The 20,425-nt window shown below is 41.3% G+C and overlaps 1 protein-coding gene across 1 annotated transcript in view; it reads left to right on the top strand.

Moving 5' to 3' along the window:
• LOC308290911 (plasma membrane calcium-transporting ATPase 2-like) overlaps positions 1–20,425 on the top strand; it is a gene marked incomplete at both ends in the record, with an annotated part of 45,031 nt that overhangs the window by 3,836 nt on the left and 20,770 nt on the right. The window contains 5 exons of the mRNA XM_080732824.1: positions 3,248–3,445; positions 6,747–7,004; positions 7,664–7,789; positions 16,856–16,981; positions 18,953–19,006. Coding sequence (XP_080588950.1) covers positions 3,248–3,445; positions 6,747–7,004; positions 7,664–7,789; positions 16,856–16,981; positions 18,953–19,006 — 762 coding nt within the window. The remainder of the gene's footprint in view (positions 1–3,247; positions 3,446–6,746; positions 7,005–7,663; positions 7,790–16,855; positions 16,982–18,952; positions 19,007–20,425) is intronic.

The raw sequence follows: 20,425 nt of genomic DNA, 5'->3' as shown, positions 1-20,425 counted from the left end.
TATGTCAGTCCTGGAGCTTTCTGGAGTCTACAGAAATCTGTATTCATAAGACAAGCCGTTTTACAACAAGGACAGTTCATGGGACTCCTGTCAACCTTGATGAAAATGTTGTATAATGGGACTCGAGGTTATCTCAGTCAGAGTCAAACGATAGGACAAACATGATGAACTGAGACTTACTGTACCATTCAGTGTACGACACTGAGATGTTTTTGAACTCTAGTCAGCGAATTGTTGCATCGTTAATGTGTCACACTTAACTGAACCTGCGCAGTGAAAGTGAATTTGATAGAATAGTTGTATCATTATTCTTTGTGGTGAATATGTCATAGACATTTTGTTTTAACATAAGGCTCTAAAGTCATTCAAAAAGAGTGGTGTAAGCGCCTATAAAGTCTAGTCTCTGCGGCATGTGAGCAAAACGTGTGAATAAGTGAATCAAATTAATGTATAAGCTGTGTGTGAATATTTCTCATATTTTCAGTTACTTCTTAATTCTTTCAGTTGGGTTGTATGTGCACACCAATAACCATTTCTTTAATAGTGTCAGTTGGACCTGTTTGAAATTGGTCTTGAATTGGTTTCATTATTCTTCACATTTTGATTTTGATACATCAAGTGTCATGTCGTATCCCGCAAATATTCCACTTTAACAAATTTAAGAAAAACAAAGATAACTGCTGATCAGTGTCAATGAGTATTATGAAATATTCCAGAATCAGTTTTGGAAAGTGGTTTAGAATCATTCACTTCTGTTTTAGACAACATTTAACGTACTTAGTTTATGAAATTTAAAAACTGGGTGTTGAACAGTTGCTACAGTCAGAGATGATCACATGTTGTGACTAGAAGACATCACATGAGGTTATTTCAGACAGGATTATAACAGTGATTTCACAGTTTATGCCCTGCTTCCTCCTCAAATTGAAGGCCATGCATTGAAAGAGGATGCCCTTGGCATCAGCCAAGCTTTCCCTTATGATGTTGAAATTTGCTTTAAAATGGAAAATATGAATTCCCAGTGTTCTTGTCCAACACCCTTTTTTATAATTTGAGAGTTGAACAGTTTTTCTACTGGACTCTGCTGGTTTCAATTAACCTTGAACCATCTTACAGGTAGCTATCAATTACTGGTGTAACAGCTCATCCGCACTGCCCACGATGCAAGCGATGAAATCTCATTAAAATACATTTATTTCAATGAGACCGAAGACCTGATGTACACCGAGCGACAACGTGTTGTGCAGCAACGTCGTCCACCCTCCTATATTTGCTCGCAGAGTCTCTATTTGAGCGAGCCAAACACTTTTCTATTATTTAACTATTTATTCATTATATATTTGATTGGTTCAAGCTACGTCGCAACGCAACGGTGGATGCTCCATAAGAGGACAGTTTTCCGCACATCATCGCTGTTGGAACGCTTGGTTGCTGGCAGGGCTTATGAGCTGTAATGCTGCAAGTACAATTAGAGTAATGCAACATAATAATGAAAGCTCATGTGCCTTTTAGGATAACCAATGCAGAAAAATCACCTGCCTGAGTGTATAGTAACTATACCCAATGCAGATCTTTTTGGGCAGGCACGTCATAGGTCAGTGTATTTTTCGGCCGTTTGGGATTCTGTTTAGAATCGCAAACGGCCGAAAAATACACGGACCCGGGTCTTATTTTGTTCTTACAATACCTAATTCTAAGTTTTGTTTTGCCACTTCCAAACAGCATTCAGAAACGGGCCGTTTTGGACTGTTTTGGACTGTATTCTGAATTAAAAGTTAACACATATAAAACAGAATCGCAAACGGCCGAAAAATACACAGACCTTCATAGAATAGCAACTGGATAGTACTAACCACAATTTACATTTGGTACAAGCATCACAACAGCTTCTAATTACAAACTGTTGGAAACCGCTGTGAAACAGTGACAGTCACAAGGTCAAAGTGATAAAAGGACAGAGATGAGCACAAATACTGCAGTAGCTGTAGCAGACCAATCAGGAGCAAGATAAATAAAGTCCTTACCCAAGCCCCCTGGAGGCTTCTGGGCTTTTGAAGCTTCTGCATCACAAATAAAAGCTATAACCAATATGATTGTGTCATCGAGTACAGTGCTGTATATGAATAACTTTAATGGAAAATGTTCTCATCAGTGTGCAAGTAGGTTACTTATACAGCTCGTGCTGGTACAGGTTATAGGATAACCTCGGGCAACAACGAATGCCAGTGTGACAGTCTATATTTATCTTGTGTCATTCAGAGACATTAGAGCACGAAGAAGAGTTTTAGCTAAAAGGTGAAAATACCAGATCTACAAGCTTACAATGTGTCGCATTGTGAGCTTTTAGGCCGCTATTTTGGCCAGTAGAGCATCAAACTTTGACATCATTGCCGTTAGAAGGCACTATCCCCCGGGGTGCCCGCTGGCCTACTGGTCTAGGCACATATCATATACTGTAGGCATTGCCACATAGGCATTGATGCCTGACAGCGTCGCCGGTTCGATTCCTGATCCGGAGGACCTTTGCCGTGAGTCTCCCCCCATTTCCTATCAGTCTACTGTCCTATCGAATAAAAGCCTAAAAACAAATCTTTAAAAAAAAAGAAGGCGCTATCCCCCTGGGTTACTGTTATTTAAAAAAAAAAAGGATTTTATTTCCCACCGTGGAATCTTAGATCATGTCATGTAAGACTGAGTTACAGAAATAAACAAATCACACCGCAATTTTACTCATATGGATATGAAGCATCAACTGACAGTAAAAAGTACAAATGTATTCTCTCCAAATATAGGAAATCGAATACAACAAATAACGGCGTGACCCACGGGTAGTGGCAGTGACGTCAGGTACTCAGGTACCCCAACTTAAGCATAATTGTTGCGACCGTAGGTCGCAGTTTACTCACAGCTTGACTGTAGACGTGCGTCCGGACGGGTAACGTCTGACACTGTGGTTCCTCTGACACATCACTGTGACATCACAGTGATGTCACTCAGAGCAGGGATCTCCATGTATGGGCTTAAACAGGTGACATCATCACAGTGATGTCAGATACTCTGAGCAGGGATCTCCATATATGGGCATAAAAGGGATTCATCTGGGATCGTATCCCAGACGATGCCCCGTTAGGAGAACCACACTAACAGAATCCATATATGGCCAAGACAGGTGGCGACCTGGTTGCGTTTCGCCCTTAGGCGTCTTACTGGTAACTGTACTCTCTTTTTTTTCCCCTTTTCCAACAAGGCCTCTCCGACAATATCTCCGATCTGGAGAAACGCACGCAAGTGTTTGGACACAACTTCATCCCACCAAAGAAGCCCAAGTCCTTCCTGGAGCTGGTCTGGGAAGCCCTGCAGGACGTCACGCTCATCATCCTGGAGATCGCCGCCATCGTCTCCCTCGGCCTCTCCTTCTATCAGCCGCCAGGCGGCGACATGGAGAGTAAGTCTGTCACCTTAATGTTTCATCGTTAAACACGGTAGATTTATTCAAAAAGTATGTAATATCACATGATAAAAGTATTGAAAATATATATTGTCGTTGTCGGGTGGAAACCTTGTATGTTCAAAACCGTTCGTTTTGTATTTATCGTTTTAAAAATGATCTAAACTAGTGAAAATAGCCGATCTACAAGCACACAACGCCTCGCGGTGCGAGGCGTTGTGTGCTTGTAGATCAGCTATTTTCACTTGTTTTGTGCAATAGTCTTGTGTGATGAAGCAGGGCTTTACTTTACGGAAAAATAATTTGAAACTTGGAGATACAAGGTTTCTGCCCGACAGTGACGATATAATTCATTTGTTTTGGTAGTCAGTGGGAGTGAAATGATTGAACTGTCGTCTGTGATTTCATCAGCTAGAACAGCGGTTCCCAAACCTTTTAGCTTGAGTCTTTTTGAGCTTGAGTTTCCCCGGGATCCTAACTAGTGAAAATAGCAGACCTACAAAGTGATAATGCATCGCATCGTGACACATTGTCAGCTTGTAGATCTGCTAATTTCTGTTTTTTATTATTTTTATTTCAGTTTATATTTACTCGCGACCCTTAAAAATGGGTAAGTGACCCAAAAATGGGTCCCAACACACTCTTTGGGAAACACTGAGCTAAACAAGTGGCCGCTTGGGAAGCGGAAGGTTCCCTTTCCAGTTCGATCCGAAGTATCCTTGAGCAAGACACTGAGCCCCTAATTGCTCCCGATGAGCAGTTTGGTGCCTTTCATGTTTTCCTCCGCCATTGGTGTGTGTGAATGGGTGAATGTAATGCACAATCATATAAAGGCACTAAATGCACCATTTACAATTGTTCATGAGATCTCTCTCAATTTCTACATGTAGAACAGTAGCACTGCCTGAAGCCTAGAATCCCCTTTGGTTGACACCATTCTTTGAGTTATTTATTCAACTGTATAGGAAGTGAGGAAATTGATTATTTTAGAAGTAGCCTACATACGGGTAGTTGGAAGCAAAACTGTGGGAGACGACACGTCTTGAGAGACTAATGTATCACTGAATGAAAACCGGGCTTGTTTTTTTCCCCCGGCAAAAAAAAGTAAAGTTACACTTTATTTGTGGTTTCAGGAGAAAGAATGCATACAAGTTATATGAATGCATCCATAATATATGACGTGCAAATTTCCCTGTAAATGGAAGGAACATGACTAACATACAACATTAATGCAAACTTCCATATGAATGGAAAAATAGCCAACGACATGGCAACATTGTGCCCTCTGGTGAAAAGTGGATGAATGTGTTAATGTAGTAGAAGTAATGCGTGTATTTCAAATGGATGTGTTGTGTTGAGCCTAGAATAAGAACTGAGCTTTCAGAACTGAGCAGTTGCATGTACATTGCAATCAGTGGTGTAACGTAACTACAAAGTACACTTACTATTTGTACTTTACCTGAGTATTTCCAATTTCCAATACATTCACTTCTACTCCGCTACATTTCGGTTCGAAATATTGTACTTTTACTCCACCACATTTATTTAAAAACTTTAGTTACTAATTACTTTGTAGATTGATTAAAACATACATTAACCACTTCAGCTGTATACTGTATAGGTCTACATTTCGGCCATCTGAGCTAGTAGAGGATCTACAAGCTCACAATGTGTCATGGTGTGACATACTGTTACCTTGTAGATCTGCTATTTTCAGAAGATATACATTTGTATACATTTGAAAACTTGAATCTGGACATTCTGCATAATGAGTACTTTCTGCTTTTGGTACTTTAAGTACATTTTGATGCCGGTAGCCTACTTTTACTTTTGTACTTTTTCTCAAGTACATCTTTGCCTACTTTTTCCACCATTGACAACTATCCCTGAGAAAGTGCCTCCTTGTGTTTTCATTACTCTGCTTAATGTTGCAGCACTAACAGTACTTCCAGTTTACAGGAATGTCTCTGAACTAAGATGGATCGATACATTTCTCTCGAGTGGAATGCATTTTTAAAGAAATGCTATTATGTTCGATAAAAGAACACATCCCAATGTTGTCCATGATGAAGGCATCATCTTTCAAAAAGTATATTCAAATATTTATATTCAAAGATAATTAATGACTCTGTAGAATGCATACCATTGTATATAGCACAATACTTCATTAAAGAGAGACTGGCTTTTCTCAAAAGTGGCTTTTTACTGGACAGCAAACCCTAACCCTAAACATCAAGTTGTAAATCAATCATATTTACTGTGTAAATTGCATCTGCTATTGTTTGTTCAAAAGGGGTGGTGGTGGTGTTTTGTTTTTGTTTTTTCATAACAATGGATGGCGTTAAGTTTCAAAGCTGCCCGAGATTCTAAACCAGTATCGCATTTGTGAGCTAGCTCGTGTTATTTCCGCAGGGAAATGTGAGACTGCCTACCGGTAGAAGAGACTGTTCCGTTTTACAGCCCTCTGCAGACAACTGCAGTGATAATGTCATTTTTCCTTTTCATATACTGTAAGTAACTGAAGTCATTGACTGAAACCAAAATCCTATTTTTAGAAGAGAGGGAGTGGCACTTCCTTCCGCCTCCCCCCCAAACAACGCTGTCTATAATTTTTTTGATGAGCCATGATAAACTAAACTTCTGGAGACAGCTTTGCATTGGCATAGTCTGTGCTGTTGAGGTTTGGTGACAAGAAAGCCATAGAACACAGTTAATATGATTTTGTGTGTGTGTGCGTGTGTGTGTGCGTGTGTGCACTCAACAAAACATTGTGTGACAGCTTGTGTCTTCTGGATCAAGGAGAGACCACTCTAAAAAGAACAGAAATGCTTAATCGGGATGAGCAATGGTTTTGTACTAAGGCTTGATATCCACAGAAAACCTTCAGTTGGACAAATGCATTTGCGAATGCGACAAAAACCTTATTATACAAAAATATTATTGAACTCATGTCTCCATGGCGTGAGTAATCAATAGAAAAGAAGTCATTTGGGTGGTGAACTACTCCTTTAAGTTAGGTTAAGGGGAGCTGTGCCACATTAGGAAAATACAAATCACTACCTGAAAGGCCTGAAAGAGTCCTGCTTCAATGTACCTTTTATCATGCAGTTAAACAATGTTTTGTCTTAATTTCAACAGTTAGCCTACATCTATCTTCAATACTGCATATTAACTGGCTAAAGAGAAAAGCTAAGTATTTATGTAAAAAAATAAAAAAGGTCTGACTTTGGATATGTCACAGTCATTTGTGTTCATTTTTGTCCTTCCTCCCTGCCTTCAACCCTCAACCTTGGGCCAGTGTGTGGACAGGTGGAGTCTGGAATTGAGGATGAAGGCGAGGCGGAGGCTGGCTGGATCGAAGGGGCTGCCATTTTGCTGTCCGTCATTTGTGTGGTTCTGGTGACGGCCTTCAATGACTGGAGTAAAGAGAAGCAGTTCCGTGGGCTCCAGAACCGCATCGAGCTGGAGCAGCGCTTCGCCGTGGTGCGGAACGGCACGGTCATTCAGATCCCCGTGGCGGACCTGGTGGTGGGCGACGTGGCTCAAGTCAAATATGGTCAGTGTCAAATAAATACTCCGGTTTTATTTATTTACAGCAGTGTTTCTCAAAATTTCAAATTTCAAGGTCTCCCCTTAACCCTGACAGTGTACAAATGGAACCAAATGAACCTACATATTTTCGTCCATACCTTACCCCTTATACCTAAACTTCTTTTTCATTTTTGTCCTTGCACACACGTTAAACATTGACTTGACAATCCTCCATGTTTTTTGCAGTTGCACGTGTCAGATTTGCAAAGTTTCAGTACCACTTCGGTCGTTCCGTGCTGTGCCGTATTTGATCCCGCTCCGATACTGCAGTGGTTCTCAAAGTGGGCTCCGGGGACCCCCAGGGGCCCTTGAGAGAGTTCCAGGGGGTCCCCAGCTAAATGATAATTAGTATTTGTAGTATTTGTACACTATCATGTTATCATGTTAGATTTCACAGGGGTCACAGAGATAGAAATGCCATTAAATGGGGTCCGTCAAACTGGGGGTCCTTGATGTTTGAGAATCACTGCTAGAGCTGTAAAAGTCTTCTCTTATGGGGGCCCCTGGTATATCTTTTCAAATGGGGGTCCCCGGGCTAAAAGGTGTCAATTGGGGGTCCTTGACATGAAAAAGAACCACTTTGAGAACCACTGCCATACTGTGTCTGCTGCCTCCCCTTTCCAGGCGACCTGCTGCCTGCTGACGGAATACTGATCCAGGGGAACGACCTCAAGATCGATGAGAGCTCGTTGACAGGGGAGTCGGACCATGTAAAAAAATCTGCGGACAAAGACCCCATGTTGTTGTCTGGTGAGTTTCTGTGGATACCCTAATCATGTTACAGTACATGGTGCCACCAGGTCTGTTATGGCTGGGAGAGTGTATAATCTTTTCTGGATTCCATACCTTTTCAAGTAGTCACAGAATGTCTTTTCTATTTTTCCATTGATCATTTGGGCCATGCAATCCAGTTGATAAATACTGTACATCTTCTGATGCAAACTTGGACACATCGTCATTGTTGTAACCTGAGATCTCTGGGTGTTTCGGGTCTCGCATCAAAGTACACCCTCCCCCAGGCCTATGTCCAAGTGGCATGCTGCAGCCCCCACTGTCTCTTTGAGACAGTCAGTGGGGAAGATGGCTGGTGAGATGCTAGTAGCAGGTGTTGCAACACTCGGAGGTTCTAGGCACTGTGGGTTGCCTCCAGGCCTGGCCCCTCCTCCGTCTGACCAGAAGTGGGCTATTCTTCTCTGAAGAATCTTCTGTGCGTTGCGTCATTGTTGCCGCTGAACAGCAGACATCTCAGCCTTGGCAGGGCAATTGAGGCTGATTTTTAAACCCTCTTTGCAGTTTTTAACACCAGAGGGGATGTTCACTAACTTGCGGAAAATGCAAAAAAAAAAAAGAAAAAGAAAAGAAAAAAAGAATGTTATGTGGGCCAACCCAAGAAATCTGTGAAAACCCGGGACTGGCAGTGAATTAGTTAATTTCTAGTGTGCGCTAGTGTGTGTACCTCCATGACACAGGACACTACCACGCGTCCCTCACGTCCTGGCATAGAGACACTCAGGAGTCAAGCACCAGAATGCACTAGCCTGGAAACCAGACAAATCTGCCATTGCAAAAGAAAAATTGCCCTTGGCAGTTGCACCGCTCAGTGGTGATTGGATTTCACTCCCTCCGAAGTAGTGAGAGACCAATCAGGGCCCAGTAAATGTGGGGTGGGATTATCACCAGTGGCATCTTTTTCATTTGGACCTTGGAAATGCAGGTTCCACACAGATATTCCAGACTAATATCTATGCAGATATTTTTCAGGCCATGCCAGGCTAAGAATGCACAATAGAGGGGTTCTGTGAATGCACACTCAAAGGTGTACAGGTGTATCTGCGTGCCAGGGGAGTAGAAGGATAATGTAGAAGGATGATTGGCCAGCGGGAGTCCAGAGACACCCCTACTCTTTTGGAGGCAGGCAGTTTTTTTAATTTATTGTGACGGACAGTGTAACTCTGACCTTTGATGTCTTTCTGAGTCCCGTTACAATCCAGACTCCAGGACTTGTCATTTTAATCCAATCAAAATGCTAGCAGAGTGGCATGCATAAACTGCTATATAAATATGTAGAGTCGTCCAGTGAGACTCTCTCTAGTCTCTACAGTCTACACAACCTGTGACCAGTAGTAAAATCTGTCTGGATGATAAGGATACGGTTGATTGTCGTGATGACATCCCGGCGATCCCGCCACTCCGACATGTCTCCTTTCCGACATGTCTCCATTCCGACACTAACCATATCTCTAACCCTAACCCTAAACTTAACCCCTATGGGAGTGTCGCCACTCTGACAATTAGAAGTCCATTTCGGAGTGGCGACATGTCGGAATGGAGAGAGACTCCCGATTGTCGTGCACATTTGTCACCTTTTTGTTGTTCTCAGACAGAAAGAGGTTTCTGTTTGCTGTGTAAGCTGACAGAAATTAAGTATCAAGTTCTCCAGTTGAATATCCAGCATTTTCTCTTCCACTTTCAGGTGCTCTGTAGGCTATTTATATCTGCGTGTTGATGAGTCCTGTTGTGTAGAGATCAGTTGAAGACTTTAGTCCTCTCCCCTCTGCTTGTCCTCCATGTTTTTAATGTTCTCTTCCATTTCCAGCACATTGTGAGCCATCGTCTTTATCTTGTCCTTTTGTGGTTATTCTGTTAAGCAGAGAGCAGCTGTTATGTCAGAGCTGTTCTGGACAGGGGTCCGAGAACTAGACGGTTCGCGCCACAGAGGCCACAAACAGCCCATTTGATCTCTACTACCATAGCAACCATGATGACGTGAGAATACTGTGCCCAATCAGCGCACAGCAGTGACGCGCCAACCTCGCAGATCTACAAGCTCACAACGCGTCGCATCGCAACACGTTGTGAGCTTGTAGATCGGCTATTTTCAAATAGCATAGGTATAAAATAGGGCTACAGTGGTTTATGTATGTTTTATAATACTATAATGTATATCTGCAAAGTAACTAGTAACTAAAGTTGTAAGTGTAGTGGAGTGAAAGTACAACATTTGGATGCGAGATGTAGTGGAGTAGAAGTAAAAGTATTGTAAATTGGAAATACTCAAGTAAAGTGCAGATACCTAAAAATTGTACTTAGGTACGGTACTTATGTAAATATATTTAGTTACTTTACATCACTGCTGCCGAGCAGAAAAACATGGAGGGAGAGGAGGGGATAAAATCACTGGACAAAAGTCTTCAACTGATCTCTGATCTCTACAGCAGTGATTCTCACTTGTCGCCTGTCTATGGGAGAAACATCACAAAAAGACCTAAAAATTGTACAATACTTGAGTAAATGTACTGTACTTTACACCAATTCATAGGGTATAGATAATGCTTCAGGGTGTTTGCTTAAGGATTTGCAGGATAAATATTGATATCAACTGTCTACGTACCTGTTTCTACATTCTGCTACTACACATGCGTGAATGCGTGCTCGTTTCGTGACGTCAGTGACTGATGAGCTGTCTCGTGAATTCCCCGTCTCGTATATTGCGCGTGTCTGAATGTGCGTGCGCCTTTGCGTGCGCCAAAGGCGCGCGCAGCGGCACGCGCACACATGCAAGGAGGTATGGGAAATCTCATTGGCTGTCTTGGGAGAAGCAGTGGGGCTGACAGAGCTAATAGGATTGCGGGTCCTGCTCGGCTTCCTGAGCAGCACCAGGTCACACGTCCATTAGACTCAATCTCAACTTAATCATCCAACGACACAGAACAGGACACAGGCAGGCACACCTACACAGTCAAATCCTTAGCTTTCATTTAACTCCAAAGAGTGTGCAAATGAAACCAAATGAACCCGTTAAGGGTCCAATTTAGTGTTTGTTCAGTAACAGGGTCTCCCCGTCTGTCAAGCTCTTTGGTGAACGGAAAATACATTTACCAACAATACCAAATTGTATCCATTCAGGAGAGAATACCCAACACAAAGATCATTCATCAGCTTAAATCTTTTGGCTTCCGTTACAAAATGTTCTGTCAATTCTGGGCAGAAAGTTCGTATCTCCAAGTTTCAAACGTGTACGTTTTTTCGTAAAGTAAAGCCCTGCTTCATCATACAAGACTGTCGCACAAAACTAGTGAAAATATTGCGTTGTGTGCTTGTAGATCAGCTATTTTCACTATTCTAAAAACATTTTTAAAATGATAAATACAAAACGAACGGTTTTGGACATACAACAAGGTTTCCACCCAACGTCGACGATGAGTTGTCTCTCCTGATGAAATTGGCCGACCTGAAAATGTCTGTTCTGTTTATTAAAGCAGTGGTTCTCAACATGTGGGGGGATCCCCAGATGATTAACGTAACACTGTTTTCACACTCAACAGTAAACAAACCAACATAAGGTTTAAGTGTGTAGAGGGTATATGCACGTTTCTAAAGTGATTAAAGACGTTTAATACCGCTAAAATGACAAATCAAACAAATTGTCAAATATTAGAGGCAGAAATTGTGAAAATAGCCGATCTACATGCTCACAACGCCTCGCGTTACATCTGCTATTTTCACAATATATAGTGCTCGTCAAGGTGGGGGGTCCCCAGTTAAAATAGGATTATTTTGGGGTCGTGGCCTGAAAAGGTTGAGAACCACTGCTCTACATGAACACTTTGCATACTTTACTTTGCCGTCTGTTATCCTGTGATAACATTTGGTGACCTACAGGTCGAGACACATTGCACCGGAGTGCTGTTCGGAGGATCCTGAGTAGCAGGAGGTGCTCCCTGTGTGTGATGGAGTGCTGTAATTAATGGGAATATAATGGAGCTCTGTTGTGTGGCTCTAATTGGATCTCTGCCCCCGGTGGGAGAAAAACACAGGAAGGTGACCAAAGTATTTATGAGTTTGAACGGCGCAGCTGTGCAGTGCAAGCGAAGGTTAAGAGGCAACAACAACAACAAACACAAAACAGAAGCACGCTAGTAGTTCATTCAAACAGTTATGAGCTCAAAACTTAATTGTAACGTCCTGGTTTTCCAATCTGGCCCGAGATCAGTTCACATGTCATCCATGCTCTCTCTTCTTCCTGTCTCCCTCCACTGTTTCTATCTTTAGTAGAGAAGAAACTTCTTTAAAATAATATTTGTTGTGGCCAACTGGTAGCCTAAAGCAAAACTGGTTTATCGTCGTTGTCGGGTGAAAACCTTGTATGTCCATGTTGTATTTTTCATTTTAAAAATGATTTAAACTAGTGAAAACAGCCGATCTACGAGCACACAACGCCTCGCACCGCGAGGCGCTGTGTGCTTGTAGATCTGCTGTTTTCACGACTTTTGTGCGGCGGCCTTGTACGATGAAGCAGGGCTTTACTTTGCGAAAGAACGTACAAATTTGAAACTTGGAGATACGAGGTTTCCACCCCACAACAACCGTATACTTGAGTGCTGAATGCTAGACCCCGCCCACTCAGTATAGATATTGTCGACATTTACAGGAACGCCCACTCAACTCCATTGGGGTGACGACGACCATTCACTACCATGTCAGAGTGTTTTTATTGTGTCCTTCTTCACCTCAAATGAACTTAAACATCCACAGCTCAATTTCTATACTTTATTACATCAAGAGACAGAAGCCAGTAGGAGAATATGTGGCCGCAGGATGAATTCAGAACATCAAAACATCTTCATGTGCGTGTCACTTCAGTACAGGTATGTTAATGTTAACATGTTAGTGTTCGCTTTATCCTAAGCGTGTTAGATTGTTCACAAGGGCCATTAATGTAGGATTAATCTTTTTAAGTTATCGTTAGTAAAATACCTACCTAGTACCTATACACCCTTGCTCTTCCTCAGTAAAAAAAGCACATTACCCATTAACTATACGCATTGTAGTTATTGTACATTAAAACAATGTATGTTTAGTTTTTCTTCTTGTCTTTGAGATTTTCTTCTCAAAATCTCAAAGACAGATCAAGTACTTTTTGAGTGATCTCGCTAATATTGTCTTTCTATGAGGAATGATACACAATTAGCCTATCTTTGTATTACTAAAACATAGTTTACCTTTCCTCACAGAGCTATCACTTACTCAAGTACAAAAACTGGTATTTTATTTGGCTTCCGATTTCCATACTGTCAGAGGTATATCACCATGGGCATCAGGAATACATTTTGTTCAGGTCTTATGCCTCATTCACACTACAGATATATAGTTGAACGTTTTGCTTGGTAATTCAATGTAATCTCAATGGAAACCAGCTTTAAAGGCTGGATTCCAAGGACAGCCGACACGCCCAGCCTTTAAAGCTGGTTTCCATTGAGATTACATTGAATTACCAAGCAAAACGTTCAACTATATATCTGTAGTGTGAATGAGGCATTATATACAGTACGCTTTTCAGATATTCTTATCAATGTTTTTCTTATCAATGTGTTTATCTGTACCTCGCCTACTTTTCTCCCCACTCTCCCAAATTACTTGAACAAATCCCCATGTTTGAATTCTATTTACAGATATTTTTGGATGAAATAGGTCAGCTTATAGGCCTATTATGTTGTTTATTTCAGTTTCTTGCACCAGCCGGTGCTTGCACACAGTGGCGTCACTTTGAAGTGTGACTTTACTGCTTTGGCAAATTCTCTTGTGACGTCAAACATCAGAATTCACATTGGTAATTATTGCTGAATGCTTGAAAGGACCACTTCACCAATTGCAACCGTATCTTCATATACAGTAATTCGTCCTTACTAATTCTCATTATAAGATGGCACTATTTCAGTCTACTCTGTGTTGTACTCATTGGTGGACTGTGGACAACATCAGTGACATCATCATTGGGGATTCCACAATAGAAACTACAGCCTTTCTCTTCCTGTAAAGTTAGCATGCTATAATAGAAGCCATTGTTTTTGTATTAACAAAAAATAAAATGAAATGAGGAGTTTGAAATCATCAAAACTGCCTACCGATGATGTCACTGGTAGGCAGAGCTTTAGTGAGGAACATAATTATGCAGATAGTTTTGCATGTGCAAAAAAACATGTTTAAAATATTGATTTGATGCTCATATTAACCTTAGGAAGTATAAAGTTTAATTTCACTTGCATTTCATAAATTCCATAGGGATAGACCACGGGACTCCCTTTTTTGCAGGTCTTTCAGTCGAATGCTAACCTGCTTGAAATGCCAAGTTGCCAACCTGCCGACACTGGTGAATGCTAACCTGGTGAACATTAACCTGGTAGGACCAATGGGAGGTCGTCTCCACCTTAACCAAATGCTTTTTTGATACACTCAGACTGAAAGACCTGCAAAAAGGGGACTCCCAAGAGACCACACATGGACACACCGGTATGACATCATCAACTTGCGATTGTATTTCCCCTATTGAGTGAATGATTAGCTATTTCTAAATACAATATTTACTGTGTTTTTCATTTAAATTTGTAGTTATAGAGGACAATTATCATAACTCATTGCATGCCAGGCCCGATAGTCCCGAGATTATTTCAATGTCTTTCCCTGCCAGGCCCGATAGTCCCGAGAATTTCCGCCATTTTGAAAAAAAAAAAAAAAAATCAAAAAAAATTTTTTTTCAAAATTTTTTTTGGACCCCAAAAAATGTAGTAGGCATGATAGAAATCGCGAAATTGCATGTTTAACCCCCATAGCAACCCCATCTATCAAACATGGCAGCCATCTTTGTTTACATTTTAGGAAAACATAATGGCTTGTATCTCATGAATGCCTGAACGGATTTCCATTCGGATTTTTTTGTTTGAAAGCTGTGAGCAATGTGGACACACGTGGTGCATTATCTAGGCATGGGTGTGCATGATCCGTGCACTATGAATTACATGGAAGTCTATGGAGACCAGAGGCACCATAGAGTACGAAGGTATTGTTAAATGGCGGGGAATGTGTTAAGGCATATAATTATTATCATATTAAGGCATATAAGGCTTATTAGCCAGGGATTCTTTTAAAATATGTGTTGTATCCTAAATAGCAGAAGAGGTGTAACAACAGATATCTGATATGTTTCCTGCAGAGATTGTGATCGATGCCCTGAAGAGCCGGTACTCCATTCTGGATGGTGCACTTCCTCTGTGGCTGGCGAAGAGCCTGAGGGATGAGGGACAGAGAGTAGAGAGAAGATGTCATCATTGTATGTGGGGCATTTTGACCAAACACGCGATCGATATGGGAAAAGAAGCAGAGATATACATCCGGCGCTGGAAGTCACCGGATGTAGTATTCCGCAAGGCATCATGGAAAACTGAGTTTTTTCACTCACTCTCTGCCGTGGGGGTTATCGGTTACCATGGTTACCAGTTAACACGTCAGGTAACGTGACAACGAGGCCGCGGCACTTGACGGGGGGGAATCGTTTACATGAGTGGAAAGGGAGCGTATTAGGCATCCCATGTGTTAATAGGCCGATCATCAGGGCAAAATAAACTGTATTTTCTTTTTAGCATGCAGTAGTCCAACTTTTGCATTGATTTGTTTTATGCATTCAACAAAGAGCTCATTCTTGCATTCTAACTCTACCAGCTGTTGATTGTCTGGAGGAGACGGTTGGAGCCACAATCTGCTTTGTCACCTGGCCTCTGTTCTGCCTCCTATGCCATGTCATGGTTTACATATTCTGTGTAGCACTACGTTTTCAGCACATTGTTGTTGTTTTTTTTCTTTTTTACAATATAAATAAATATTTAACTTACAGTCGCACTACTTGTTTTTTTGCCATTTTGAGATCAATCTAATCCCATCATGGACTGCCGCTGATATGAAGCAATGGCTTTGTGGTTCAGGACATTTCTATACCTCTCTTTCCTTATGCCTGTTCTCTGTGTTAATAGTTGTCTATTTTTAACACTTGCTGTATACAGTAGACAATGAATAAAACTGAAAATGTATTATATTTCGTAGCATGCTGTTGTAGTACATTGTTTGCAGTTGGCTGTACTTTCTACAGGTTTATATCCAGGTTACATCTGATTTATCCTTTGTTTAGTTGAACATCTATTTGTTTGTAGAGCGACAGGATACTACAATTAATTTGAAATTAGGCTTAAAATGAAGAAACTCATTTCCTTTAGGTTTTCTGTTGCAAGTCTGCTCTTTCATTTATCTCCTAACATTCTTAACCCTTCATAGCATCCTTTTAAAAACACTATTATACGAATGCATGCATGCATGCATGAAAACTAAAAATGCCTGACCTGATTTCATGAATGCCTTGGAGTGTTTGGCCTTTGACTCCAATTGAAATGCTCACAAATGGATTGAGAAAAAGCAAAGGTGTCTTGCTTATTTGAATGAGTACATCTTTATTTTAATCAAGTACGACTAGCATATCTGCAGTGGTCAGAGGTGTTCTTCTTACTCTTTCAATGAGACATTATAGACCCTGGTGCTGGGTAGGGCAATTAATACTGCCTTATATTGTCCTAATATGTAAGCTGTGCTTATTTTATTAAAACATGTCAAGGCTGTGGTATCTTCAGCGTTGTATTAGTTCGGTCACGCGGGTAGTCACCGTCCCATATCTTTTCTGAGCAGTGGTCACGCCCTCTCACGCAATCGGACATGCATTGATGCAAAAAAAAAAAAAAAACAAGTTCACGCCTCAACAACGCTTTAGTGTCACAACAGGGTGTTTTAACAAAGAAACAAGCCTGTATGCATATCAATAGACGTGTAGAGTAGGTGTTAAGCGACGTGTGCGTGACGTCATGAAAATCGCGTAACCCCAAACACTGAATCAGCAATGCAACACTGGGTATCTTGTACTCGGGATGCTACCCATAGAGTTTTTTTACAGTGTTCATTTCCATATTTACGTTGTGTGTGTTTGTGTGTGTCTATTAGGAACCCATGTGATGGAAGGCTCAGGGAAGATGCTTGTAACTGCAGTCGGGGTCAACTCGCAAACTGGGATCATCTTCACACTGCTGGGGGCCGGAGAGCCAGAGGAGGAGAAGAAAGACAAGAAAGGTAGAGTGTCGTCCCAACCGCCTAGTTTATACTCCATTACGACTGTGTCACTACTAGTTTATACTCCATAGATACTCCATAATACGACTGTGTCACTACTAGTTTATACTCCATAGTACGACTGTGTCACGGCTGTGTCACTACTGGCTTATACTCCATAGTACGACTGTGTCACTACTAGTTTATACTCCATAGTACGACTGTGTCACTACTAGTTTATACTCCATAGTACGACTGTGTCACGGCTGTGTCACTACTGGCTTATACTCCATAGTACGACTGTGTCACTACTAGTTTATACTCCATAGTACGACTGTGTCACTACTAGTTTATACTCCATAGTACGACTGTGTCACTACTAGTTTATACTCCATAGTACGACTGTGTCACTACTAGTTTATACTCCATAGTACGACTGTGTCACTACTGGTTTATACTCCATAGTACGACTGTGTCACTACTGGTTTATACTCCATAGTACGACTGTGTCACTACGTTGTGGACGAGAAGATTAACAGGGTTGTAAATCTTCTTGTTGTCACATGAACATGAACATGAACCATGAAGCACTTTAGACAACACTCAGCCATGAAACGTCGCAGTACACTCCACATCACAACACCTCTGTGGCAGGCACGTACACACATAGACATCAAAGGGGGCTTGCTTGGAGGTCTGCTATTTTCGATATTTTCACCAAAAGGCCCTTTCAGAAATGTCAGCCCCTGCCTCTCTAACATTCTCTGCACGTCCCTGCTCTGTGGCATAAGGTTTCTTATTTCCCTGAGTATACTTCAACGTACGATGGTGTTGCACGTGAATAGCAAATCTACAATCATTATTAAAATGATTTGGGATCTGACAAAATTGAAAATGATTATTTCAAAATCGTCTTATTCCTTTTGCGATGTAGGAGGCGGGAGGGTCTGTCTGTCTGTATTATTTTGTTGTTGTTGGGGGGGAAAAGCGATACTTCATAATGTAACACTGTGTGAGCCTCTGTGTGATATTATATTATAAAATATGTTTTGAGGAATGATTCCTTTGCGATGGTAATGCGAAATGTGTGTGTGTGTGTGTGTGTGTGTGTATGCCGATGAAATACTTGTACTGAATGCGTACAATAGCAATGAGTCATGAAATGTGATGTGCTGCTGTTACGTTTTCCAGTAATAAAAATGCCCTGGGGCATTACCAAGCCCTAATGTACATTAAGAATTACAGACAGAGAGACAGAGAGAGAGAGAGAGAGAGAGAGAGAGAGAGAGAGACCTCTGAGAGAGAGAGACTCGCTGTAACATCCACCGTCTCCTCCTGTCTCTCTCCTCTGGGTCTCGCTGCCTTTGATGTGAAGAGGGGGCAGAGTGCTGGCTGTTTAATAATTCTATCCTGTAAAAGCATTGCAGTCTGCAGGGCAATCAATAATTGAATGGAGAGAAGAAAGAATGAGATGGTTGGTGCCGGGGTTACGTGCGTTGCAGGGGGGTGGGGGTGGAGGGGGTTGTGTGCTCGGGGGCTGCACTCCAGAGGAAAGCTTTTTACGTACCCAGAGGGCTGTCACGATCATGAAAATGTACTTGCCGATTAATCTTCATTGTCAAATTGCGACTAACGATTGAATTGTGTTTTTCGGTTTTGATTAATAATTGTGATTCTCTCAATTAACGCGATTAGGCGATGCTGTAATAATTGCAACAGGCCTGTAGGTGGCGGGATTAAGCTTTTGGGTACCGCATGGGTGCCATCACGTTTCAGACTAAAGCTTTTGGGTACATCACGTTTCGCTTGTTTTACAACTCATTCATTTATTTTTGGATTCTCCGTTCACTGTTGTTGTTGTTTTGTTATTTTCATTTTGCTTTTGTGTTGCTCGCTCTTCTGGATGTCTTGTGTTTTAATGTTTTTTTTGTTTTTGTTTTTTCATCTCTCACTGCGCCATCTGAACACCCAAACACCTTCTACACCTGTCAGAGGGCAATAGTAGCTCACTCCCAGCAGTTGAAGCAAAACCAAGCATCACAAATGGTAGGTGTCTCCCCCCTACGGGTGACTAAAGAATGGTGACATGGGCCAGTCTGACAGCTGCTTCTCTTGCTTTTGGTAACAAAATGCAATTCAGCATAAGTAGTAAAAGTTGACTTAAATTATGACTAATATTCATTGTTAAAGGGAAGAAAGAAAATCACGTTGTCATCTTAATAAACTAATGGCTTAAGTCAAGGAAAAATAAAAGACTGATCCAAAAAGAAGTATATGATATTTCTTAATCGTTTCACTCAAAATGTTAATGAATAATTATAATTATTAATGTAAAAATAACACTATCTGTAACAGGATTTAATAAACCTTGACTTAGGCAAAAAAGGCCTATTCTGGTCTAAAACAGTAAATAATTTGGCCTAAAGGTCGTTGCACACTGCTGCGTTTTTCAGGCCGAATATCGGAGTGAATATCGGAGCGCGTAAATAAAGAAATCTACCTCATGTTATGTCAATCACATTTGCACACTGCCGCCCGTTTCGTATTTATTTTCGGACCTTAACGCATTAGATAATACACTGCTTAAAATTCATCCAAATTCAACACGGTATTCATCACTCATGCTCAACATGGTAGATGACATTGGTGAGAGACTCAACATGGAGGTTAAAATAATAATGATAATAATGTTCTGGGCCATTGCATGGTGCTGCGAATGCCTGGTGGCTGCGTTTGCCACAGAAATGTAAGATGAACCATTTTTAAGCCACTCGATTTAGCTTTTATTCATCATGCCGTTTATTTCAATAAGCCTACATTTATTGCTGATTCAAATATGTTCAAAGACCTCCCATCTTAAGACCTCCCATCGTAAGAATGTCATGAACCCATTATACGCTACACGTTTTCTTTTTCTTTGTGCAACATACATTAGCAGAGCAACAGCATCCATTTGGGCATGGAGAGTGCAGCATCTCTGTCATACTGTACCTTAATGGGTGGTTTAAATGAAAGACTAACTAGGAGAATGAGCATGTGATTATTCAGTTGATTTTTCAAGATAACACAGATGTCTCCTGGACATAAATAAGGAATCATAAAATATGGCAGTAGTATCTCAGCCACTGAGGGTGGTCTACTGTACCTCTCGTTTGATGTTTTCGACAAGCGAAGAGCTTATGTTTTCCCCAGTCTCCTGACGTTATTATTGCACTTAGAGAATATGCTATCTAAACAGCAATGCCCCGTGGTGCACCTGGCTTGAAAAGGGAATGGGAGAAAACACACCAGATTGGTATACCGGTAATTGATGTTATGCCTACAACACATCCATGACTAGTTCAAAAGCAGTGGTGCTTTGGGATTTTCTTTTCCGGGTGGACGGTCATTTATTGACGCACGCGTTTACACGGTCGTGCACCGTTCGGTGCCGTCCGTGTGGGAATTTTTCCGACCACATGGCGT

Source organism: Nannobrachium achirus (assembly GCF_963921795.1).
Source record: "Nannobrachium achirus genome assembly, chromosome: 9".
NCBI lineage: Eukaryota > Metazoa > Chordata > Actinopteri > Myctophiformes > Myctophidae > Nannobrachium > Nannobrachium achirus.
The sequence above is the reverse complement of the archived record's forward strand: the minus strand, read 5'-3'. Positions and strand labels throughout refer to the sequence as shown.